Genomic DNA, 26319 nt, shown 5'->3' with positions numbered 1-26319 from the left:
CGCGGGCGTGGTGGAGCCTATCCCGGCAATCTTCGGGCGAGAGGCGGGGTACACCCCAAACTGGTCGCCAGCCAATCGCAGAGCACATACAAATAAACTACCAACCATTCGCACTCACATTCACACCTACAGGCAATTTAGAGTATTCAATTAACCTACCACGCATGTCATTGGGATGTGGGAGGAAACTGGCGTACCCGTAGAAAACCCACGCAGGCACGGGGAGAACATGCAAACTCCACACAGGCGGGACCGGGATTTGAACACTTGTCCTCAGAACTGTGAGGCAGATGTGCTAACCAGTCGACCACCATGCCGCCCTCTTATTATCACACATACACAAAAAAAATTGATGGATAACTAGTTTTGAAATCAGAAGCCAGTAAAAACCTTTTGTTGAACTATTATTCATTCTATTTTAGAAGGGGGACTGGTAACAAAAATGCTCAAATGGTAACATTTTGACGCTCAATTTGCAATTTTGGTATTTTAGAAAGAAACCTGAAGTTGATGCACATGATTTGCTTTCGCGGGTCAGGTAAAATGATGTGGGGGGCCTAATCTGGCCCCCGGGCCTTGATTATGACACCTATCTATACAATGCATCTGTACTAGACACCGCATTAGGTACACCCACACAATCTAATGGACTTGAATACAGGAATAAAATACAGTAATACAGTAATAATAATACATATTATTATTATTACTATTACTATTATTATTATTATTATATCACAGATGCAAATTGACTATCATTACAATGAATGGACGGTTGTTACTGACGTCACAACGTGGTTCCACAAAAGACATCAGAATCAGAATCATCTTTATTTTGCCAAGTATGTCCAAAAAACACACAAGCAATTTGTCTTCCGGCAGTTTGAACCGCTCTAGTACGACAACTGACAGTCAATTGACAGAGAACACTTTTGAGACATAAAGACATTGAGAAAAACAGTCACTGAGCAATAAAGGGTTGCTAGTTATGTGGTAATGCCGGTATTATTTTTTTTTTGACAATTGTGCAAAAAGATGCAGAGTCCTCTAGCACTTAGAGCAATTTGAATGACTAATATAGCAATAGTCCGGTGCAATGACCATTGTGCAAAGGGCGCCGAGACTTCAAGGAGTGTATGGAGTTTAAAGTGACTAGTAGCGCGATAATCTGGGACAATGTTGATTGTGCAAATGTTGCAGATACTCATCAATCAGTGTGCAAGTGGTGCAAATGGTACTCTGGCATGAGTGGCCAGTGTTGGTCAACAACAGATATGCAAATAGTGCAGCGTGGCGAGAGATATAGACTTAACGTTATCAAATTAAGTTCTCTAATACATTTTTAATGTATCTAGAATAATTTAATGCGGTAATTGTGTCTTCGTTCACAAAAACAGATGGGAGGTTTGAACGTGGAAGATCTTTTTTTTCTTAATTTTTATTCCATGATATGTCAAAGACACATTCAGGAAAACAGACAAACATAGGTGAATGACAAGTAAAAGGATAATGACACCCCCCCCCCAAAACAAAAAACAAGCCAGGGTGAACACGGAAGTACTAAACTAAACCTGTATGTACGTATGTACGTACGTGCGTGCGTGCGTTCGTGCACTGCCACGCGAACAACGTGACGTCTACCAATCGGAAAGAGTGGGCGGGGCCATCCAAAGCCACGTAGCTAGCTAGCTACCAAACGTTTGCAGGCTAGGTAAGTTTCTTTCCTTCGTCTTATTTTTAATTAATTATTACGGCATTTTTTTAACAATTCGGAGCTGACATTTATAATTCTGCTAAAAGCTTTTGTGTCACAACCTCACTGCTATTAATTTAGCAGCTAACGAGGAGTGGGCGTTAAAGTTTAGAGCTACAGCATTAGCATTACACCGCAATAACAATTTTACTGATTTGACATCCCAAGTAAAATAAAATTAGCAGCGTACGAGCTTTGTGGTTTGTATATATGCACATGTATTTTTCGCGTGCATTGGCTAATGTGTCACTGCTTTTATTTTGGAAGCTAACGTCAGCAAGAATTTGCAATGGATTTGCCACATCACGGATACCGAGCAAGTAAGTGGAACGTGAATCACCAATATTTCCGCAAAATAAGTCTTTTTTTTTTTGTCATCTGTCATCTATTCTCAGTTATCACCCCCAAATAGGTCGTTAAACATGAAACAGTTGACATAGCATAAGCATGTCTACTAACATCAGCTACAACATTAGTACACTTGCAGACGCAAGCCAGCCACTTTGGCCAGTGTTTCCCCAACCTTTACTGAGCCACTACTCACAAGAAGTTAAGAGCTAGTCAGCTTTCGGGTGACATATCAGGACGAGCCTCAATTGAATTGAACAACGAGGAGCTGAGTAGCAAAATTCACAACAGGTGTTGGATCCATTAATGCACCAAATAATGTCCTGGTTCAATGAAATTCGGTGTTTTAACAGTCCTCTTCATTATGCTGTTCACATTTTGACATCATGAGACCAAGACGACACTTTACTATTGATTATTAATCAGCAGTACCCCACCATTGCAAGGCATCAAACAGCATGTTGAGTGTCTTTAGTGGGTTGCTACAGAGAGACTGGAAAAGTCACTGAAATAAGTAATAAGTGGATTATTCATCAAACACTCATGCTAAAACTCCTGTTGTGGATTTTGCTGTTCCGCTCCTTGTTAGAGAATAGCAAGTTGTGCAAAAAGTACATTGAACAACTAGAGAGTCAAACGTTGAGAGAAGGTCAAATTAAGTTCAACTGTAAAGGTGTAAAAGTTATAGTATATTTTAGGTTCACCCTGAAATTTCACCCAGGAGCCCAGCATCACTAACTTTTTTAGGGGCAGTGTATTTTAAATTAGTAAAATCTGACAGGACCAGTATATAAATAAAGATGTCACAAACAGTATGTATACTAAAATAATGATTTTACGAGCCATTGCTGAGTCAATTTCCTTTTTTTTTCTTTGAGTTGTGAGCCAAAAATTTTGTTGTGAGCTTCAGATGCACCACCGCTCCAGTGAAGTGAAAAAACAAATTGTGAGAAAGGAGAGCCACAGTCGCTGTTTATTGAACAAGGCAAACAATGAAACACACAAATACACAAGGAGCTCCTGTAGGCCACAATTCATGCCCATATGCTCACATGCACACTAAGTGGCCAACCCGACTCTAGCTAAAAGATTTCATTCACTAAGCCTTAAAGTCACAATCCAACACAGGGGTACTACAGTACGTGCCATAATTCCACTTCATAAAATCAGTATATTTCTTAAAATTTTCTTTTTACTGTGTTTTTACAGTGCTGTTTTTCTTTATTAAAAACAGATTAATGGCATTTCACTTCATTTAAAAAATTGATTTGATAATGCGGGTAAATTGAGTTACGAGCTCGGTCACGGGACAAGCTCACGGTACCTCTATATTTGTTTTCTCAGGTAAACAGAGGGGTCGCGATACCCCGACGGGTGGGGAGTCCATGCTTTTTGACGACACCAGCACATCAGGGATGAACACTCAGGGTTACTACACTCCAGGCTACAACATGGCGGCGCCCCCAAACGACATGCAAGCGGGAGTCAACAACTTGTTCACCGATCCGATGGCCAACGCTGCAGTCGTGTACGGATCATCCTTGGCCAACCAAGGCAAAGACATGGTGAACAAAGAGGTGAGATTCAAAATAGGAAAAATATTCAATTATTTTTAGTCAACGCGTTTTTCTTTGGAAAATAAATTTTTCCCGCATTGCAGCCTTTTAGAACCAATTTTTTTTTATAAATATCTATGGACGATAGTGCAAATAAAGAGCAAAAATGAGGCCTGCGGAAATAGTATTAGCTCAGACATTTTTCTCGATTATTGTTTATTTATTTATTTTAACGGGTCCATTTGACCTGCAACACATCAGGAGGGTTAATACAAACATAAATTAGGCTAGCAGTAATAGCATTATCCTTTTTTTTTTCTTTTTTTTTTTTTTTAATTGGTCAATTTGACCTGTAGCACAAGAGAGGTATTGAATATGCAAAGATTTTGCAGATAAAAATGTATAGTAAAAAGAACAAATCTGAGGGCAGCAGAAGTTGCATTATGCCACATTTAATATTTTAAAAATGTTTTTTAAGTGGGTAGCAGGTATCCTACATTTTATTTAAACACTTAAAACAGAGTTTGTTTAATTGGTTAACTTGCCCTCAAGCATATGAGCGTTATTCAATGAGAATATTTTAAAATCATAAAAGTGTTATTCTACATTTAACGTTATTTTTTGAATGGGTTGTTTATAACATATGGAGAGTTCATTAAAACAAAGCTAGCACCTGTAGTAACAATATCCTCCCTTTTAAAACATTTTCTTGATTTTGTGTGTGTGCTATAATGTATAATAAAAAGGAAAAAAATGATGTCGCATCCTCCAAGCAAACTTTTTTTAGGTGTCGGTTTGACCCACAACATGAGAGGGGGGTTAAGAAAAATAAACATAAGGACAGCATTAATAGTATTCACTATTTTAAAAAAAGAACTTTTTTTCCCTCGATGTTTGTTTGTTTGTTTATTTATTTATTTATGTATTTATTTATTTTTAAGGGTTCAGTTTGGCCTGCAACATATCAGGAGGGTAAATTTAAAAAAATAAATAAATGCGGCCAGCAGCAGTACTAGTATTATTGACCCATGACATAACAGGAGTCTTGAGAAAATCATGACTGAATGAATATACCAGTTGATTGTGAATGTCTCTTAAGCAAAATATAATTGGTGCTGTCTGACTGGTCCGACAACATTTGGTGGGTGTCAACCCCAAATTTGAGGCCAGTTACCACCCACGTCAATAATGACAGACTCGGCCACGTTTGTTGACTTTGGCAGATGGTCGAGTACATCTGACAATGAAAAATGTTTGCACCTTCTTTGTGCCTTTCAGATCAGCAGATTCATGTCTGTGAACAAGCTGAAATACTTCTTTGCCGTGGACACCAGATACGTGCTCAAGAAACTCATGATCCTCATGTTCCCATACACGCATCAGGTAATCAGACAACACATTCATCAGTTGTGAGAAGCGTCTACACTATCATGTTTTTGACTGCTTATCGAGCTCCAATGAGATATTTCCACACTTAATCTGTTCTGAGTGAGCATGGGAAGTAAGGAACATCTTAATAATGCTGTCATAAACCGTGTGCATGTGAAAACACACTGAGCATCATTTAACACAATTGGAGCCCGTCTCAAGCAGTGATTCCTAAACACTGCCACTGTGCCGTGGGAAATTATCCAATTTCGATAAATTGGTCAGGAAATTTATTTATTCACTAAAAGTAATGTATATTTTTTTCAGACCTCTCTTTTTCAGACAGAACCATTAAATGCTCTCACACTACATGGCAGAATGTTTTCACACTAAGTAAAATTGTGAATAAATGGAGACAAGATCATTATTATTTCAATATACAGTGGTACCTTGACTTAACGTGTGCCCCAACTTATGAGTTTGTCAATTTGCGAGCCGTTGATTGGTTGAGCTTTATTATTTGATTTATTTATTTTTTGCAAGGCAAAATTTTAATTGTGAGCGAGCTTCAGAAACCCCGTCACTCGAGTGAAATGAAAATTAAAGTAGAGCAACAGTCACAATGCACTTTTGGACATTTACTGAACAGGACAAACAGTCCAAACACACAAATCGCTTGGAAGGAGCATGGAGCTGACTAACACTGAACTAATCACGTGGTAAACGACCAACCTGACTGACTCTAGCTCCTGATGTTATTCACTGGGCACATCAAGTCCTAAGTCAAGCTACCACTGTAGTTCCTTGGCACCAAAACGGTGCCAAAGCAATACTTTTATGTGAGACAGGGCTTTGGCCTGAGCACAAAACATTTTTCTATTAAGTCATGGTACCACTGTATATCTCATGAGGTATCCTCACGTTTCAAACTGATGTGGTGACACTTGTTAGGATTGGGAGGTTCGCTATCATCGGGACACTCCGCTGACTCCAAGGCAAGACGTGAATGCACCTGATCTTTACATACCAAGTAAGCCAGCTTGAATGAACAAAAGTTGTGGGGTTGCTTCTGGGTGTCAGAATGTGGGTGACTACCTCAGACCTGAAGAGATCCAGCCAGCTACTAATGAGATTGTCAAAAACATTATTGGTGATCTGAAACTGAAACCATGACAAAAACTTGTTTGGGGTTGCACCAACAAATGTGGTTTCAGTTTGGGTGAATGCCTAACTGAGTAGATTAAACCATGCTATCCATTTCAGCGTCAAAAGAGCACGTCTGTGCCATTAATTAGTATAACAGTAAAGACAAGATCAAGCAATTGTAGTCCTTTTAGTTAGATAACAAGTAAATAGACCATCTAGCATGGTCAAACAGCATCAGTTACCAAAAGAACCACTCAAATAATAGGCTAGGCTTATTTGTGAATTATTTTAGTACTCCGGTTACATCTATCATGACCAAGGTTAAGGCATTTCATGTATTGTATCCTGAATTAAATAGCCAGTCCCTCAATCATGTCAACTACGTCTGAATTTCTGCGTCTCATTTTTTAATCAATGTACCTGTTGAAATTTTAATTATTTCCCTCTTCCAAGCAGTTTACCTCATGTAGAATAGACATTTACTTCTTTTTCACAAATTCAAACTAACGTGTTTGAGAAGAAGACTAAGGCCCGCCACACACTGAATGCCGCCGCTGAACATGACTGAATTGGATAATCGCAAACAAGTTAACAGTCAGTTACTGATGCGCACACATACCAACTCGCAACGGAAAAACTGCGACCCTTGGTGTTCTTATTTGGAAACGTTTTGAAACTCTGCATACACTGTACTGGTTATTTTTTATTAGACCACAAACAACATGACAGAATTGGATGAAGCAGACTGCCCTGACCAATGTAGCTATATTACGATAATACAAAGAGAGGGATCAGGCAAGAAATAAAGGAGAGAGTATACATATTTTAGTGTCTGTTGGCAATGATCGCCCCATTCTTTTAACGGCACTCTTGCATTTCCACAACAGAGACTCTCCACGCTTCACTTTTTAGCCACAGGTTACATAAAATGTTTTATTGAAATTGCGTATTGTTGTAAAGCACAATATAAAGTTCAGTCTCATGCCGCCCTGAGGAACGTGTGACGTCAGGGTAAAATGTCATACTTTTAACCGCCACCAGAACCCGTTTGGAATGTTTTAATGAGAACTGCCCTTTTTTTTTTTTGTTCTTCTAGCCATGGCTTTCATTACCTACATTTTACTGGCCGGAATGGCACTTGGCATTCAGAAAAGGTAAGAAGTTTTATTGTTGTTGTTGTTCCTCGTCTTCGACTGTGTTGACACTTTCACTGACCTGTTGTGCCCCACATAAAGGTTTAGTCCAGAAGTGCTCGGACTCTGTGCCAGCACGGCCCTGGTGTGGGTGATCATTGAGGTGTTGGTGATGCTGCTCAGTTTGTACTTGCTGACGGTACACAGCGACCTGTCCACTTTCGACCTCATCGCCTACAGTGGATACAAATATGTTGGGTAAATGTTATGGCAATATTCTATAGTAAATGTGTATCCTCTGAAATGACTCGATATAGGGGTCTTCGGCTCATGTCAGTTTCGTTTATGCTGCGGTGATTAAACCCTCTACAGTACAGTTTACATATAAACTGTGATTAAAAAAAATTATACAGTTAGTGTTACCGTTTCAATTCTTAATTATCGGAAATACTGCGTCGTGTACTTTGCTTGAATTTTGTTTTGAAATAGCACCGCTTGGTTCCAAAGATCTGTAATGTTACATATATGTAACGTTTAGACTTTACTCCGATCTGATCGGTGTGATCGGTATCGGCCGATAATTAGCAGTTTAGGCTTATCGGCTTTCATGTCATAATTCGCCGATCCGATCAATGACGTCATCAATCGGCTCCGCACAAGACATTTAACTCTGCGTCGCCGTTACGTATGAATCCAAAAGCTAGTTTATTTTTAGCCTTGTCACGTGTCTTGCGGCGCAGTACTGTAACTATCTTCTTATTTTCCTTTCGGCTTAATCTGACGGCCAATAAAGTTTTTTTCACTCTTGTCGGTTAAAAAACACGTCATCGGTGTGGGACTATTTTGCGGTGTCTCAGACAAACAACACATAAATTATTTGCAGTCTGTGCACAACTGAAGTACGTTGTGGGGAGGGTCATCTAAAGGCTTCAGCACAAATTTGATCAAGCACCTGAAGAATGTACGCAAGGAGTAGCATGCCGCGTGCAAGCAACACAGCGTTCAAGCAACGCAGCGTGGGGGGAAAAAAAAGGAAAAGCCAAAAGGACACAAACTAGACAACACCCGTCAATATAGCTGGGACAGTGAGAAAGTTAGAGTAAGCATGTCATTAACAGTATTTATTAAAGTAATTTAATTGCAATAAAGTAATTTAATTACAGTAAGTTAGCACAAATTATTTCTGTCATGTTTTAATGTTGATCTGACCTAAACATATGTCAGTGGCCAATCCTTGAATGCCCCCTGGAGGTCATTGATGTTTTAACTTTTGTCTAAAATGCTAGAGAATAATTTTGAGCTGGGATGGGCTCCAGCACGCCCGCGACCCTAGTGAGGATAAGCGGTACAGAAAATGGATGGATGGTTGAAGTACTCCGTATACAGTACACAAGTTTATACAATAAATGAGCAAGTCTTGTAAATGGACACATTGCTCCATCTTGTGATCGGTTATCTTTTTTTTTTTTAAACTTGCTGATCAGTGATCGGCCCCAAAGATCCTGATCGTGTAAAGCCTAGTAACGTTGGCCGGTTTTGGTAACTTAGTTCGTCGTTTGAAAAGAGAAGAAAAGAAATGCGCGCCGTTCATAAATCTCAGAACAGCGGTACCATTTTAAATCGAGAAGCCCGTGTGATCCTGTCTCGGCTCCTAAATGTCAATGTTTTTGCTCCAGGATGATCTTCACAGTGCTAGGTGGATTGCTGTTTGGCAGCGACGGCTACTTTGTGGCTCTTGCCTGGTCCTCTTGTGCCCTCATGTTTTTCATTGTAAGTATTTAGTTTTGTCATGTCCAAATACAGTGACACTTTTAACTTACTAGTCCTCCAATTTATGAGATTTGCAAGTTTCACGGATCGCTTATCTCTTACCATATATATTTTTTACATATAGTTTTACTCCTCCCGCATGCTTTAGACACACCTACAGTAAATGTATTAACACAAGATTGGTTATGAAAGGAATTAAGCTTGCAAGTCAGGGTAGCACTGTAGTCAGCACTTTCCATCCAGGTGTTGTACCTAATGAAGAGGGCGTGTCATTAACCGTGAAATATGTGCAGGTCCGTTCCCTGAGAATGAAGATCCTCACATCCCTAGCGTCGGACTCCATGTCCACGGGCTCCAGTGCCAAACCCCAAGTGCGCATGTACATCACCATGGCGACCGCCGTCTTTCAGCCGATCATCATTTACTGGTTAACCTCTCACCTGGTCAGGTGACTGTGAGGCGTTTACGTGAGCTGGGTGGTCCACGTGCTTTGGCGTGTGTGACGGTTTGCGCGTTCGCCTTCTTCTTTATGTGTGCAGTTGTAAAAATGGAATTGTGTACTTCAGTTAACCAAATTCTATGAAACATAAAATATTACAGTGTGCAGTGATTTTGACATGCTCATTTTCTGCCACCTTACTATTTTAAAACAAGGGCTCCCAAATTGAAAGCTTGGATTGGATTCAATTCATCTCCTTAACTAAAAGTACATGATTGCACATCTAGTGTTCACAAACAAATACTCGCTGCTATGGAAACCATTTTGAGCATTTATTCCATATCCTTGATAAGGAGGCTATTGGTGCCTGACTCATGTCTACTTGCTGGTTGGGCTTTGTACTACTATCCATCCATCCATTTTCTGAGCCGCTTATCCTCACAAGGGTCGCGGGAGTGCTGGAGCCTATCCCAGCTATCATCGGGCAGAAGGCGGGGTATACCCTGAACTGGTTGCCAGCCAATCGCAGGGCACAAACAAACAACCATTCGCACTCACAGGGCACATCTACTACAACAAAGGTTTAATTACATAAATACAATACAATACGTTTCTAGTAAAACACAGTAATCACTCTACTAGTTCTGCTAATGCATTGAATTGTCTTCCTTGTGAGAACCGGCAAGATTATTTGTATAGCCCTCAATCACAAGAGTCTCAAAGGGCTCCACAGGGCCAAAAGATTCACAACATTGTACTAGTATATGGACCTTAAGCTGGATACCAAGCATGTGTAATAAATGCTGAAACGGATTTCCATAAACTCCTCCGTGATGATCACATCACCATTATTTCCAACTCTGGATTTTATTTATCTGTAATATAACAAAGCATGACAATGTTTGGATTTTTGTAGGAAACAAAATAAATATATATTCGGCTTTGTGTAGTCAATTGTGGGCTCTTGTGGACTATTCCTTGTTTTCTCTGTAGTTTTATGTGAAATGCTGACTGCCAGTTAATGAGGTTTTGCCCTTTTTATTTCACCTTATTTCGCCACATCTATGGCCAAGACACAGTACAGTGTTTCTCCGCCTATTCGATTGACTACTCATGGATTCACATGCTCACTTTTTTTATTGATTTATTATTTTTTTTTAAACTATCTTCTATTATTTGCTGAAAACTATTCAGTTTTTGGTCAACCCATTGTCTCATTCTGAACATACTGCTTTACCGCCAAATTGTGGCATCGTGGTGTTAAAAATGAGTTGAGGCGCTTTATGTAGTGCTTTACTGCCATTTTGTGGCATAGATTTTCTCTTGTTTAAAATATAATTTCAATACTATTTAGCTGTGTTGCTAATGTGGTGTAAATGCATGTGGGTTAACTGTCTTCAATCACAATGAGGAAAACCTTTCACAGGTAAAACTATATTTTTGCTTATATTCAAATGTTTTGTATTGATAGCACACACTTTGGCGTTGACAAGAAAAGTAAACTTCATGAAAATCGGTTGAGAAATTAGCAAGTTATGACTTAATTTCAATATCCATGCATTGCCTTTGATAGGGCCGTTGACTTCCCCAACATGGCTGCCACGTAGCCATGATTCTTGTTGTTAGCTGGGCTGCTACAGCGCACTGGTGTATCTAAGAGACTTGAGCCCTTGGAACAGGGGTGTCAAATTTATTTTTGTCGCCGACCACGTTGTCATTACGGTTTTCCTCAGAGGGTCATTATGATGGTATAACCGGATAAATGTTGAATCGCCTTATTATATTATTGCATATACACAACATTTGAATGGATAACTAGTTTTAAAATCAGAAGTCAAGGATAATAGTTTGTTGTACATCAACTATTGATCAAGTTAGTGTAAAAAAGGGGTTTGGTAACAAATGCTTGCAATAACTCGACATTTATTACATGACAACTTGAAATTTTGGTTTTAGTAAGAATCATGGAAGTTGACACACATTTGCTTTCAAGAACATAAAATTTCCTGCCTGTTTTTGAAATGTGGAAGGATACCAGAGAACCAGAGGAAGACCGACACAAGTCCACACAGCAATTCTGGAGCCAGGATATGAACCCATGACCTCTGAACTGTGAGCAGGATGTGCTAACCAGTCGGCCACTTTGCTGGCTATTTCTAATTATTATAATCTGATTTGTGTATTTGTCTCTTTGTATGTATTTGAGCTGAATGCGTTTGGTGTGGTAGATTTTGAGATGGCGATCAGAGACTGCAAGGCCTCAGGTTCGGCGCCAGTGACTTTTCACAAATGTTCTCCCCCCCCCCAGTTGACAACTCGCTATTTCCATCCATTTTCACTTCCTGTATGCGTCTCAATACTTTCTTCTGTACTAAGGGCAGCATTGAGAAGGTATTGATACATTTAAATCTAATTGAAACAAGAAAAGAAAAAAAACGGATTGTTAATGTTATCTGCTAAAACGTAGCTATAATCCAGTAATATTTGTCTAATTTGTGCAAAGTGGTAAGTATATTGACAAATATTGTATACATAGTGATAGAATGAAGTATAATTCACTCAATATATAATGTATGAAACTTGATATGCATAATGTCAACTTGCTTTAACATCTTACTGTATTTGTCAGTATCTTAGTTTTTATATTTGGTGAATGCCCTATTCATCTCCCATGCTGGCGCGGTTGGTGGCGCACTGCAAATGACTGCACAGAAATAATGCTTGTCCTTTAAAACAGTAAAAAAAAATGGTCTACAATAATGTATAAGGGGCATAACATGCATTGCCAATGTCATATTGAAGTGACAGCTCTGTGCTTTTGTTATAATGCAGAATTTGAGTTTAGGGGGGGTGGCGTTAAAAGTTACATACTATAGCTTTAAAGCCGTTTGAACACTCTATATATTCTTGATATCCATCTTAAGGACCATGCACTAGTATGGTCTTTGTCTTTACTCGTAGGACAACTACATGCCCTGTTGGTGCCCACACTATACTGTTTACGGATTAAAAAGTTACTCCAACAACCACTCCCCCCACGCCCCGGTTGAGCCCTCCCAATCCATAAAACCTAGTGACGCTCCTGTTGCTCGGAACATTTCCCCCCCCCCCCCCACCACTAGTTACACTTTTACAGTTAAACCTTACTAGTAATCTACTGTTCTTCACAATAGTACACTCTTTGTCCTCAGTGGTAAGACAATTTGGTGCAGTAGTTGGATATCAAATAAATGCTCCAGTGGTTTCCTGGCAAGCCGTTGGAGCACTTATTCGACAACGAGTGCACAGTTTTGCATCACAAGTAACGTAGCCTTTGCCAAAGTTGTCCTACTGAGTACAGACAACGTGCTAGTGCATGGACTTTAAGATGGCTATCAAAGATGACCGTTAATATCATGTTCCTGTCTTTTGTAACACTGAGCGCTGTAATCAGGAGCGCGCACGGCAGGGAACGCGCCGGCTGCAAAGCGTCTTTTTCGGTTCCCATGGCAACCGGAACCACAAGTCGACACGCACACGGCATCTCGCTTCCAAGTTTCGGGGCTTCCAAACCCACCTTGATCCCCGACCAAGACGAAGCTTCACGGGCCGCTCGGGTGAGTCTCAAACGTATCTTCATTTATTTTTCGCGCACACATTAGGATTTAAAAAATATATTTATTTATTTTTTTAATTTTTTAAAAAAAGTCAACAAGAGCAAGTGGCTCACCTGAAAATGGCAAAAAAAAAAAAAAAAAAAAGCGGCTACACAGGACAGGAGTGAAACTATATATTGCTGCGCCATTCGCCATTTCAACCGCTTTGTGCCTTGAAGGCACGCACGTGTGCAAATTTAACACACACAACAACACACACAATGGCGTCATGGTTAGAGAGGCCTGCACCTTGCAGCGTGTTGTCGAGAGTGCCACGGTTATGAACTTTGAACGTTCTTGCGGTTGAACATCAGAGTCGTGGCTGGAGGAAATGGATAACTGCTTTAAAATGAGGTTTGCGCCCAACCTCACCCAATTTTATTCATTGAGCCAATTAAGGCACAACATTTATGTGTGGAAAAAAAAAGAAAGTCATGGAGTGGCTAAGTCAATCTCCAGTCCTCAACCCAATACCAAAAATAAACTTAACTTTCATAGAGTCTGTGTGTGTGTGTATTATATGGATTTTTGAAAGATATTCTGTCTATTATCACTGTGTTTATCAATTTTATTGTGACAAGGTAGAGGTGCATATTTTATACGAGGAAAATCTCATGGCACACCACCCCCCAAAAAAACAATAATGTAGTGGGGCTTTGAGATACGAGCTGCCGATCGGCCGATTTTGTTGCTTTGACTTGCGAGCGCAGACTTGAGATACGAGCGCTGTGTGGTGGCAGGTGATTGTGATTTGACTCACTGCACAACAAGTGACAGTTAAGCAGATATAATTTGTAAATAGTTTTTTTTTTTTTTAAAAAAGACGCTTCAAACAGTTTATTGACACTCCCAGTTGAAGGTTACTGTCAAACTCAACAAAAATGAATGATATTTCAATCTACCACATAGCCTCTGCTGCCTAAATGCTAACATAAAATGGGAAATCGCGTAGGCACACAAGCTAACAATTAGCATTTACGGAAGTGTTGTTATACCCTTTGGGCGATACGTACCTGAACACAAATGGAAACATTATATGGAACCAGGACATCTACGGTATATAGAACCTGCTGTGCAATATAGAACCTCCGATCAATATTTCTATTTTTTTCTTAGACCATGAGTAGTGAGTGGAAATGGTCTTCCACTAGATGGCGGTAGGTGCAATTTCACACTGAGTAAGTCAATCTGAGGACATTGAGAAAAGACCATCATTACTTAAGAACTTTATTCATACTTACTGGGACATTTTTGTTTGGTTGTGTGATGTGAGATTTTTCTAATGTAAAATAATCCGTTTAACAATCAATACAAAAAAAGTTTGCTTAAATTTCCATTGGACAGTTATAACAAAAATCAATGGTAATAACAAATATGAGGCTCTACCAAATTTTTGGCATGTCACTTGATCGTTAAAAAAAAAAAAAAGAACAGTAACGGCAAAAACAGGAAGCAAAGGAAAGTTTGGGAACATTTGAGTCACTGTTATTTATTATTATAATTATTATTATTTTTTTTCAGTATTTTTTTTTCAAGGCGTGGAAATATTGCAAAATATATAAAATATTACCATAGTGACTCTTACTATCTTCATATCATCTTGGCGAGTGATACAGCACACTCTTAATTTGACTTATACAATAACAAAAGGTGTTCTGCAGCAAATATAAAAAGTCTACACACCTGTGTATAAATGCCAAGTGTTTGTGATTTTAAAAAAAGAGACCAAGATAAATCATTTAAAACGTTTTTTTTTTCTACCACTAATATGACCTATAACCTGTACACCTCAAATGAAGATTGGGGATTTGTGACTGTGTTCAGAATGAACAGTTCAAGCTTAAATGGTGGTCAGCACACTTCTGCTCCCGTCGAAAGTGACTCTTGGTTAACCCCAAATAAAGTCCAGATGTTCTCGTAGGCTTTTCCTGACATTTTGATGTTGTTGCTTTGTTTCTCGCAGAAACTTGGTTTTATGCTTACACTGACTGGTATTTAATTTTGAACTGTTCATAATTCCTTCCACTTTGTATAAGGCTTCAGTTCAAGCATGATGCTGCCAACATCATATTTCACTGTACATATTGCGTTCTTCTGGTGATGAGCAAAGCTACCTTTTGGAATCATGTTGCTGTCTTCCTTGCAGTGGTTGAACGATGGAGAACCTGTGCCACACCCTAGCGCCCTTGTCTCCGTGTGCCACCGTTTTTGGAGGGCCCTTCTCGCCCTCTTGTCACATGACCTCCCTTCCCCTCTCGCCCATCTCCTTCCCTCCATCCCCGACGACGGCCGAGTCGCTCCCGTCCTCCTCATCTTCCTCCTCGTCTTCCTGCTCTCCTCTTTCCAACTGTGCGGTATCTCCGCACCTCGAGGACGACCTGACGTGCCTCAGCTGGCTGCACCAACGAGGCAACCTCCTCTCGCTCCAGCCGCTCCCCAAAGCGCCGCCGCCTCAGCCTCGAGCCGAGTCCGGACGGGATCACGCCTCGGCCAAGCCGCCGTACTCCTTCAGCAGCCTGATATTCATGGCCATAGAGGAGTCGGCGGACAAGAAGCTGCCGGTGAAGGACATTTACGGCTGGATCGTGGACAAGTTCCCCTACTACAGGACGGCCAGTGCGGGATGGAGGAACTCGGTGAGGCACAATCTGTCCTTGAGCAAGAGCTTCTGCCGCATGGAGAGGAACAAAAGTCAGGTGGGAGCCACTCAGTCACTTCTTACATACAGAACTAAATACACTAGTGCCTTGAGATACAAGTTCAATTCCTTCCATGAGCATGCTCATAACTCAAAACACTCATATCTCAAATCCTCTTTTCCCACTGAAATAAATGGAAAATGCCATTAATCCATTCCAGGCTCCCATCAAAACTGAAATGTTTGTAATGTGTATTTCAATTGAAAACATATTTTCTATTGTACTTTCTAAAAACAAGTAACATAATTATGACTGTGCAGTTCCTTATGGTGTGCATGCATTGACCACCAGGGGCCAGAATGATAGAGATACATATAGAGATGGAGACTGTCACAACTCCTCTGTTAGCGTTGTTAAATTTTTTTGCAGAGGATAAACAAAATATGCCAGTAAGTATTGGTATAATCTATATCTACCTGTGTTGCTCCACCGTTTGTGTTCAAATATCAGATGCTTAAAGGGATGTAGCATAGCAACACCGATGCTATCCGTTAGCTCGCCTTTGCCGTTTTGCATTGTTTTTTAGCAGTAAACTAAATGGACTTTCCCCCAGACTTTCCCAAGGCCAAGCTATGTGGTTATTTAAAATATGTGACTCTTTGTTTCATGTTTAGTTTGGCTAAACTTCAACTGGGTAATAAACACCTTGGAGCTGCTTTTTTGAAGAATTGTTCACTATCTGTCAAACTGCTGCTTGTTGTCAAGGGAGTTATGTTGAGTTCACTGTTTGGTAACAGTGAGTGCAGTTCTTGTATCGCAATTTTTGGTCACAAGTAATTTGGACATATCAGGGCGACACATGTAAAATGTGCAACTCACAGGTTTTGTATGACGTTTGTCTTTACCGTTATGCAAGAAGTGTATTTCAGTGGTCCACCACCATTTGCTCTTTCAATAAGGATTGCCTTTACTATAAATGCATAAAATTTTAAGTCATCTATTACTTAGGAAACAGGACTTTAAGAGTGGCTGTTACAGAATGGGAGACATTTACCCATATAAAATGAATGCGGCAAAAAAAAAAAAAAAGCTAAATTAGAATAATTTTTACAAGAGTCTTTACCGTTATTAATCAAGTTAAATGAAAATGACCGATATAATTGACTCTAGTGCTGAAACGATTAATCGAATACTTTATACATTTTCATACAGTGGCCTTTTTATTGAGCTACAAAGTTCACTACAGTATAATAAAAGTCCCAAACTATTATTACATATTCTTGGTGGTTTCCAGTCGGCGGGGAAGGGGTCTCTGTGGTGCGTGAATCCGGAGCATCGAGCGTCGCTCCTGGAGGTTCTTCGGAAGACCCACGCCTACCACAGCAACAGCAGCAGCCTCATAAACCAACCTGCCCTGTAAGACCAGACACATTTATTTTAAACATTTCATCATTAATTTCATCACTAGGGAGTGATGTGCTACATTTAATGTACTCTATTACATTTAATTGAGTAACCTTTTGGATAAAGCTGAGAACTAAAGTGGGCTAACTCTGTTTTTGTCATTTTGCAGGAGAGGGATTTAAAAGGGTTGGATCGCAGTCAGTACCATGTAGGTTTCCTGAAAAAAACTCCAACTAAGATTAAAACCAAAGGTTTTGTGTAATAGTGGTTTAAATCCAAACAGCTGTCAAATCTACAGTATCGATATTTTCGATATGAAATATGAATAGCATTCACTTATCGTAACATACAGATGTGGAAGGCATACTGCTGCAGTTGATGCATGCATCTTCAGTCAGACCTTCCTAAAGGTGGTCGACCCCCAAACGCGCGGGACATAAATCTGACACTAAACAGCGTGTAAACTTCAAAGGTGCAAAAACAATCATACGGCGAACAGTTACAGTGGCTTTAACTTTAAAAAAAAAAAAAAAAAATCAGAACAGTACATTTGTTCAGGACAGTTCAGTTGTATTTAACGTCAACAATACATTTGCATTAAAAACAAGACATTTATTCAGGTACAATATGTATTTAACATTTATGTGGAATATATTTGAATTGAATCTTCACGTAAGTAAATTTTTTTATATTCCTATGTTCGAGCGCAATGTTAAAGTTGTAATGGTGCATAATGTTACAGTGGCTTCCAACAATAAAATTAAATATACTCATGAGGATTTTGGTTTTGATGAACATTTATCCCAACTACGATACTATTGTTGGTTATGATAATAGTACTTGGAGAGCTGTTATTTTTTTTTAGGTGGTCCTTGATTTCAAAAGTTTTGAGAACCGCAGATCTAAAAGGTTTCTCTATTTATTAACTTAAAAAAGACAATATTGAGATAACCCACTCTAGTTCTCAGAGGCACAATCAATCGTACATGTCAAAGTCGTTTGAATGCAAAAATACTTTCTACATTTTCGTGAATAGTTTTGCAAACAAAAAAAAACACTACTTTTATTCTCTTACATATTTTGCCTTCCGTGCTATGATTAAAAACATCTGAAATTATTCACCAGTTACTCAGTACTTGAGTTGTTACTCTTATTCATAAGTAACTATTTGGAGGACTACTTTTTACTTTGACTTGAGTCCTGGTATTCAAAAGTAACAGTAGGTACTCCTTACTCCGACCTCTGATTATGACATAAGATAATATGAATAACTATACCCCATTGGTGGACTGTGAGTTGATGTGTTTGACTTGATTCCAGGTTGGAAGGCATGGACTACAGTAGCATGTCGGCAGTGTGTGACTCCATGGAAATGTCGGGTTAGTACACGGATCTTTCTAGAATTAGACGACAATTTAGGCGCAAACACTTTTGAAAAATGGACCTTTTATTTTATATGATTTTTGTGATGTCTTCAATAAAATACAGGTACTATACAAGCATATCATTTTATTTTGGCTAGCGCAACCATCAACGGTAAACTTTTTACGAGATATTTTATTAAATTTATGAATATGTGCAGATTGGTACAGATATGTTTTGGCAGTTGAAATTGGTCGTAACAAGTCAGACCAACCAATCAGAGGAGGGAAAAATGCTGATGTCATCGTGTGAGGACCAAGGTTATTGTAGTTCACGAAAAATGAATGGAATACAGTGAACTCCCACATATTCGTGGTTTGGCATTCGCAAATTCACCTATTGGCTGATTTTTTGGGGAACCTATTCCCCGTAATTTGTGGAAAACCCCGCTTAACCGTGTTTTTATTTTGACCCAATCCCGCACTTATTGGAGTTATTTACCTAATCGCTCACTTGTAAAAACAAATTTAAAACATTTTTTTCGATTTTTTTTTTTCCCAATTGTCAATTATAAGTAGCATCAATTATTTGCCGATTTTCACTATTCTCAGTCGGTCGGGCACGGTCACAATCCCCATAAAAAGCGGGGTCCTCTATAATGAAAACTAGAATTTAAAAATATTTTCATTAACTGAAACAAAAATAAAAGCCAGGCTTTAAAAAACAAAAGCTAACGAACTGAAATGACATTGTCTGTTCACAAAAGTAATTAGAACATACTATCATTATAGTGAAAATGTAATTCGTTTCCATCTTTCTCAATTTACTACATAAGATTTTTGTGTTGATTTGAAATCTCTTTAGTTTGGCTTGACTGGTTTTTATATTTGATTTGTCGACCATTGTTCATTGGTCGTAACTTTTTTAAAACAGTATCTTTTGTTGCTTTTTTACTGTGACCTTTTTGGGTATATTTATTCATTTTATTTTTTCATTTCATATTCCTTTATTTATTTGTTTTATTTATATAATTTATATATTTTTTAAATATTACATATTATAAAAAATATACACTAAAACAATAGAAAATAAACAAAACTATGCCTTTTCAAAAAATGTAAAACTAATACAAACTAGAAAACCCGCACTAAAAACTAATTAAAACTAAAGCGTTTAAAAAACAAAATGTCAAATGAAATGTAAAGCTAATGAAAAATCCCCAAACTTTTATAACCTTGTTGAGGACGAATTTCAAATTGGTTAAAGAAACAGTCCCACTTCTAATATAGTTGAAATGTCTTAGGCCAGCACTACTAATTGTGAATGCAGAGGGCAGATTAGATCAACATGGCAACACATAGAGGTTGGAATCTAAAATAATCCAACATCCAAATCCACGTACTGGAACAATGCAGCCAAGAGAGACGCCAGCAAATGAAGAAAATAGACTGTCGGGAATACATTAATACAATTTCATGGAACAATTATTAGAATGTAGGTTGTAAATGTAGATAAGAGCTTCTCATAGTGTTTCGGCCTTGCTCGTCCTGACCGACCACCACTGGTAATGAGTAAACTTCAGCCCAGTGGTCCCACTGTGAGCCTTTATGAATTTGAGCCTATAGGATATTTTATCAGCAATGTAACAGTGCTACGTGTCACTTTTATTGCCGCCGCCTTTTCAGCCTGTCGCCGTCGTACTCAGCGTGTGACATTGTTCATGTGTTTGCTTTCTGTTACCACGGCGACAACCTTCTATTTCCTTGGTAACGCGGCAATAGCCTCTTAAATGTGACCCGGGTTTTACATCCAGGCCCTCTATAGGTGCCCATAAAGAGCTTGTTTGCAATTTATTTCGACTTTTCTCAGTGAAATATGGCTCTGGTGCTCTAGTTCAATGAAATTATCCAGTTTAACTTGCTTGCACCGAAACTATTATTATGTTTTGTACCTATCTGCTGTTATTTGCTGAAAAACTTGCCCAGTCTTGTGTGCTTTCTCAAACACCCTAAGAAGCCAAAAGAGGCCATCAACGCCCTGTCTAATAGAAAATTAATGCTTTGGTGCCATCTTGTGGCATATTGGTGCAAAGGAACTGTGTTGAAGTGAAGGGAGAGGCTCCATGTAGTGCTTTGCTGCCATCTTGTGGCATCTTGCTTACAAGAAACTACAGTTAACGCATATTTGCAGTTTGGCATTTGCCTATTGGCGAATAGTTTTTTTTGTTGTTGTTGTTTTTTTAGAACCTATTTTCTTTTAGCCGCTAAAAAGCTCACTAATTCACTTTTTTTCCCCACCCTCTGGTGGCATCTTGGTCAGCCAATAATTTGAAATGCATGATTTTTTATTATGATCTTTTTAATAGTAAACCCCCACATATTTGCAGTTTGGCATTCTCAAATTCATATTCACAGGTTTTTTTCCCTGTCATTTGTTATTTGGTGAAAACTCACCTTGCAGTTTTTGTACTCAGGCAAATGCAATACAAGTATACATTTGGCGCCATCTTGGTGTCAAGGAAATGAGTCGAGTCAAGTTAAGATGTTTCATTTAGACAACTATAGTGCTTTGGCGCCATCTTGGTGATAAGGCACTACGTTGAAGTAAGTTGATCAGTTTCATTTAGACAGAAGTAGTGCTTTGCTCCGCGGCCCTTGTGAGGATAAGCGGTTCAGAAAATGGATGGATGGATGGATGAATAGTGCTTTGCTGCCATATATAGGCAATGTGTATATATGCATGTATATATTTTATTATGGGCCTGCTATGGAGCAATCAGCTGTGATATGACTATATTGCTATATGTTTGCATTGCAAGTGTTAGCATGGCCTCAATTCTTATCACAAAAAGTATGCAACCTCAGGGAAAATTTTTGAAATCCTTATCTATGTGCCTCCCTGCTTTTGCCACTCAGGTTGGTACCTTGGTAAAATACAAGCCCCAAATGAAAGGCTTTTTACACATTTACCTCTAAATACTTTACCACATTTCTTGACCGATTTAAACCTTTCCAACTTCAATCTGTTCAGCTCTTTGGCTCATTCCCTTGCCAATTTTTTTTCAAAGTTTCAAAATAAAATCTCCAAATAACTCTCTCCCAAAATTTCAGAAATTTCAAAATAAAAGCCCAAAAAACTAAAGACATATTTACCTCCAATTTCCACCTTTCTTGACTCTCAACTCAAACCATTCCAACTTCAAACTCTTCGGCTCATCTGAATTCCCCAAATTTCTTATTTGCAAAATAATAATTATTTTTTTTAAATACAAATGTACCTTCTCTAGTCACTTGAAATGGGACCATTGAAAGACTTTCCTTTTTGTTAAGAACAAAGTTTAAAAAAGTTGTGCAGTGCAAGGCTAACTCGCTATGAAGCCTTCGCAAATGCAGCTTTCAGACTTGCAACAGTCAGCAGGCCCATTCAAAAATGTTCAGTGAAATGTTCTATTTATTATATTATTATATAGCGCGTTTTAGATTGGTAACGCAGTGAGGTTTTTCGAATTTCTAATATGTGCCTCGTCTTACTAAAGGTTGCGAATCACCACTTTCTCTCTTCCAGATTGCCTCCCTCACAGCCTCATGTTATCCGCCCCCTCGCCCCACACTCCCAGCCCAGATAATCCCACTTTCGCCGACCACCCGGATTTCCCCTTGACCCCGGACCACGAGGAGCTGGTGGCCATCGAGCCGGTGGAATACCAGGCGGAGGATCTGGGCGGGGACTTGGACAAAGACCCCCTGGCCGACAGCGGCTACATTGAGTTGCACTACTACCAGTCCCCGGAGTACCAGTACCTGGTTTTGCCCGACGATACCGGGCTGGACCTGGAGACGGTGGAGATCCTGCAGTTGGACACCGAGGCCCAGGAGGCGGCTGGCTCGCTGCTGGACTTAGCGGGGAGGGGCTACTAATAAGAATCGGAAGCGTTTTTGAGAATTGTTTTATTATCAGGGACAACGTCACTGCCCAATGATTGCAAAATTTGTAGATTTCTGACAGGTTAGTGCAGAACTTTGTCATTTGTGTTCAAGCACTTTCAATGCACTAGTGTTTAAGCATTTATTCCCTATCCTTGCCTCCTAGTGTGTGACACATGTCTACTAGTTGGGTCAAGTAGGGTTACTAGTGCAGCAAGTTGTTGACAAGTAAGGTTTAATCGTAACCTAATAGGCCACAAGTAGCACTAGTATTGGAAAAAACACTACTAGTGAAACAGTTATGCTACTGGTGTGCCCTTGTCATTCTACTAGTGCACTGAATTGTCTTACTAGTCAGGACAAAGAGCGTACTAGTACCCTTAAGATGGATATCGAATACATTCTCAAACAGCTTTATTGAAAGCATTTGTTAGATATCGTTGATAAGGAGCATACTAATGTGTGACACATGCCTGCCAGTTACTATTGCAGCACATAGGTTTACTAATAAGGTTCAATTGCATACTAGTGGGCCAAAAGTGAGTGGCTCATCGTCGTGACCCAGCCAGTTTTCGTCGCCCTGCGGTAACACGACAGCGTGTCCGAGTGTCAGTAAAAAAAAAAAGGCGAGGTGGAAGCTACCGTGGGAAAATTGTAATCCTGTCAATGGTTCTGTTTTTTGTTTTTACAGTGAAGGCAGACATGGAATAAGTAGTTGAAAAACGCTATTAGTAAGACACAGTCGTTCTACTAGTACACTGAATTGTCTGAATACTTGAGGACAAAGAGTGTACTAGTACATTAAGCTGAATATCAAGGATATGAAATAAATGCTTAAACGGCTTTCCATTGTCATCCCCAGAACAGAAGATGTCCTTCCAACTCATGTATCACAGATGATTCTTCATAGATTTCATAGATTCTTCATAGCCTATCCCAGCTATCTTTGGGCGAGAGGCGGGGTACACCCTGAATTGGTCACCAGCCAATCGCAGGGCACATAGAAACGAACAACCATTCGCACTCACATTCACACCTACGGGCAATTTAGAGTCTTCAATCAACCTACCACGCATGTTTTTGGAATGTGGGAGGAAACCGGAGTACCCGGAGAAAACCCACGCAGGCACGGCGAGAACATGCAAACTCCACACAGGCGAGGCCAGATTTGAACCCTGGTCCTCAGAACTGAGGCAGATGCGCTAACCAGTCGTCCACCGTGCCGCCCATATTTAACACATTTAAAGTAATTCAAAAGTCAATAGAAACCAATTTGTGAAATCTTTTCCAAAAAGATATCATTTGATGAGTTATAGACAATGTAGTCTGGTCACTTGAAAGTGACTCTGGATCTTCACCAAACAAATAATGGGTGGAGAAACTTGGTGTGTGTATGGTGTTGTTATTTAAATTAGCTATTGCTAGTGACGACAGATAATTTTACTTTTTAACATTTAGAGCTTCACTAGTAGTACTAGTAGCACACAGATGTCACCTAGTGCAGTTTTGCTTCATTAGTAATGTTGTTAATATGCTAGGACACGACCTAGTCATTCTACTTGTGTGCAGAATTGTCATACAGTACCGGAAAAATACGTGACTTGTAAAACAGTCTTTCTACTAGTGTGCTGAATTGTCTTAGTAGTCAGGAGAGTAAGTGTACTAGTACATGGACAATCCAGCACACTAGCAGGATATCAAAGTAATGTTCAAACAGCTTTCCAAATCCTTCAAATTAAAAAGTCCAATAGTGCAGTCCTCAAAAAAATGGGTCTAAACTCTTATCATCCTTCCTGTCTCAACCACTTCTGATGTGTGTACTAGTATAGTGGCTATACTAGTATAGTTACCACTATCAGTGGCTATCCTCCATAATATGCAGAGACCATTGAAAACTTATTAGAATTCAGATGACGTACAGCTGCTTTATGTTACAGTGGCTCACCACTATAGAAAGCTTTTAAGCATTTGATAATCCTACTAGTGCGCTGAATTGTCCATGCACTAGTACACATTATCATCACTCTTACAATACAGCACGACTAAGACACACTAGTAGATTGACTGGGTCTTATAAATAATGTTTCTTCCACCACTTCCTTCCACTACTGTATGACATATCTGTGCACTAGTAGAACAACATTTGTTTCCAGTATATGACATTTCTGCACACTAGTTGGAAAGCTACATGTTACTTAATGGCAATTCAGTGCACTAGTAGAATGACTGGTTCTGAGTAGTGACATTCTTTTCCACTACTGCCTTCTGTGTACTAGTAGATCGACTAGCGTGCACTGGTAGAACGACTGTCTTACCAGTAATGTTTTTTGCCACTTCTGTATGACATGTCTGCACACTAGTAGGACAGGTCCATGATCTAGTGAAGCGCTGGCTGTTATTTGAACGCACTAGTAGTACTAGTATCATGCAGTGTGTCAACTGCACAGTTTTGCCTCACTAGTAACACGTACTTGTCCTACTAGTATGCCAAAGGAGGACAAAGAACGAACAAGTACATGGACCATAAGCTGCATATTGAAATAATGCTCGAACAGATTTACAGAAAGCTGTTTTATCAAATCTCCTTGATAAGGAGGCTACTAGTGCGTGACACATTCCAGTCCCTTTTTTGTCAATGAACACTCTGTCGCTTGTTCCCGAAGATCCTTTTTTAGTCCTGTCCAACTGGAAATGAAGGTGACATAAATCGTGTGTTCATGTGATTTTCTAACCACTTTTGAAAAGGTCACTGCCATTTCGACACAGCCAATAGTTCATCTGAATCCATCTAAATTCTATTTTTACTTAATACTTTTTAAAATCTTAACAAATAAAATGTCATTCTGTCATTGTGACTTTATTGTTGTGTTTCAGTTTTTAATCAGGCATGTCCTTTTCCATCCACGTTACTTACTCATGAAAAGTTAATTCATAGTTTGAGAACTGTATAGGAAGACCAGAGCCCAGATTCAAACCCCCAACCTCAGAACTGTGAGGTACTGCCCTATAATCTGAATTCTTGTAAATTATATTTTTGCTTCCACTCAGTGTTTTTAATCAAAAATCAAATGTTCTGTTACTGTGATTGTATTCCCCCCCTTTTTTGGGGGGTTATTTTGACCAATTTTCATTTTCAAATAAAATGCTCTAAATGACAATATTGACATTGTATTTGGAATCTGGGAGTTGTTAGTAGTTTATAGAATAATACATAAATGTTCATTTTTCGCAAACATATACCTGGATAAAGCAAAATAAGCGAAACTAGTGAGGATAAGTGTTGATAAGATTATTTTGCAGTAGGGTCTTATTATTTTTCCAGAGGTCTATATATGTTATAATCATGAATAGAAATAAAATATTGAAAAAAATATGGCATACATTTAGATAAATTATATATATATAGCGAGAGAGAGAGACACATAATATTTTAAAATCCACTCCAGTTTTCCTTTAAGTCATAGGTTATTTTTAAGATATTTTTGACATCAGAATAATGCTCAAGATGGGAAAAAAAAGGTTTACGCAGGCTTCATCAGTTCATGCAGCAAGTCTTGGTTAGGACGGACTAACCTACACTGATAGGGCGAAACGCAACTATGCTCCCAAGTTTTATTTCGATATTTTTTTTCAATTTCAGAATGAATTTTGGTCATTTCAAAAGACAATTTAAAATATTAAAAATATTAAAAACATAAATATCCTCTTCATGGCCTTAATCCTCGTGTTAAATCAAAACACATGACCGTCGTTAACGTGAATACAGTAAACTACAACTAAAAAAAAACGACATTTCCCATAAAAAGTAAAGTGAGTGGCGTCATGGGTGTTGTGGTTTTTAAA

General features: G+C 39.0%; 2 protein-coding genes across 4 annotated transcripts; both read left to right on the top strand.

The window, feature by feature from the left end:
• Positions 1-1587: 1587 nt before the first annotated feature.
• On the top strand, positions 1588-10474 carry yif1a (Yip1 interacting factor homolog A (S. cerevisiae)). Its single transcript, XM_061788011.1, has 9 exons — positions 1588-1711; positions 2021-2073; positions 3446-3678; positions 4936-5040; positions 5977-6055; positions 7268-7325; positions 7407-7562; positions 8981-9074; positions 9368-10474. The coding sequence occupies exons 2-9, from the start codon at positions 2043-2045 to the stop codon at positions 9524-9526; spliced, it is 915 nt and encodes a 304-aa protein (XP_061643995.1). The 5' UTR covers positions 1588-1711; positions 2021-2042; the 3' UTR covers positions 9527-10474.
• A 136-nt stretch (positions 10475-10610) lies between these two features.
• On the top strand, positions 10611-26028 carry si:ch211-145o7.3 (forkhead box protein N2). Of its 3 annotated transcripts, XM_061788009.1 has the most exons (5): positions 12969-13109; positions 15295-15844; positions 17082-17203; positions 18512-18570; positions 22118-26025. In XM_061788009.1, the coding sequence occupies exons 2-5, from the start codon at positions 15305-15307 to the stop codon at positions 22468-22470; spliced, it is 1074 nt and encodes a 357-aa protein (XP_061643993.1). In that variant the 5' UTR covers positions 12969-13109; positions 15295-15304; the 3' UTR covers positions 22471-26025. The 3 variants fall into 3 exon arrangements, with proteins under 3 accessions (XP_061643994.1, XP_061643992.1, XP_061643993.1); XM_061788010.1 differs by lacking the exons at positions 17082-17203; positions 18512-18570 and adding an exon at positions 10611-11777 and having other exon boundaries at positions 12947-13109; positions 22118-26027; XM_061788008.1 differs by lacking the exons at positions 17082-17203; positions 18512-18570 and having other exon boundaries at positions 10611-13109; positions 22118-26028.
• Positions 26029-26319: the final 291 nt, after the last annotated feature.

Source organism: Phyllopteryx taeniolatus, chromosome 10, assembly GCF_024500385.1.
Source record: "Phyllopteryx taeniolatus isolate TA_2022b chromosome 10, UOR_Ptae_1.2, whole genome shotgun sequence".
Taxonomy (NCBI): domain Eukaryota; kingdom Metazoa; phylum Chordata; class Actinopteri; order Syngnathiformes; family Syngnathidae; genus Phyllopteryx; species Phyllopteryx taeniolatus.
Note: the sequence above shows the minus strand (reverse complement) of the source record. Positions and strands in the feature narration are given on the sequence as shown.

Coding starts and splice junctions, on each gene's coding strand:
- si:ch211-145o7.3 (XM_061788008.1), top strand. CDS start 12,894: ATGACCGTTAATATCATGTTCCTGTCTTTTGTAACACTGAGCGCTGTA. Junction 13,110..15,294: donor AAGCTTCACGGGCCGCTCGG/GTGAGTCTCAAA, acceptor TCTTCCTTGCAG/TGGTTGAACGATGGAGAACC. Junction 15,845..22,117: donor TGGAGAGGAACAAAAGTCAG/GTGGGAGCCACT, acceptor TCTCTCTTCCAG/ATTGCCTCCCTCACAGCCTC.
- yif1a (XM_061788011.1), top strand. CDS start 2,043: ATGGATTTGCCACATCACGGATACCGAGCAA. Junction 6,056..7,267: donor ACCTGATCTTTACATACCAA/GTAAGCCAGCTT, acceptor TTGTTCTTCTAG/CCATGGCTTTCATTACCTAC. Junction 7,563..8,980: donor AGTGGATACAAATATGTTGG/GTAAATGTTATG, acceptor TTTTTGCTCCAG/GATGATCTTCACAGTGCTAG.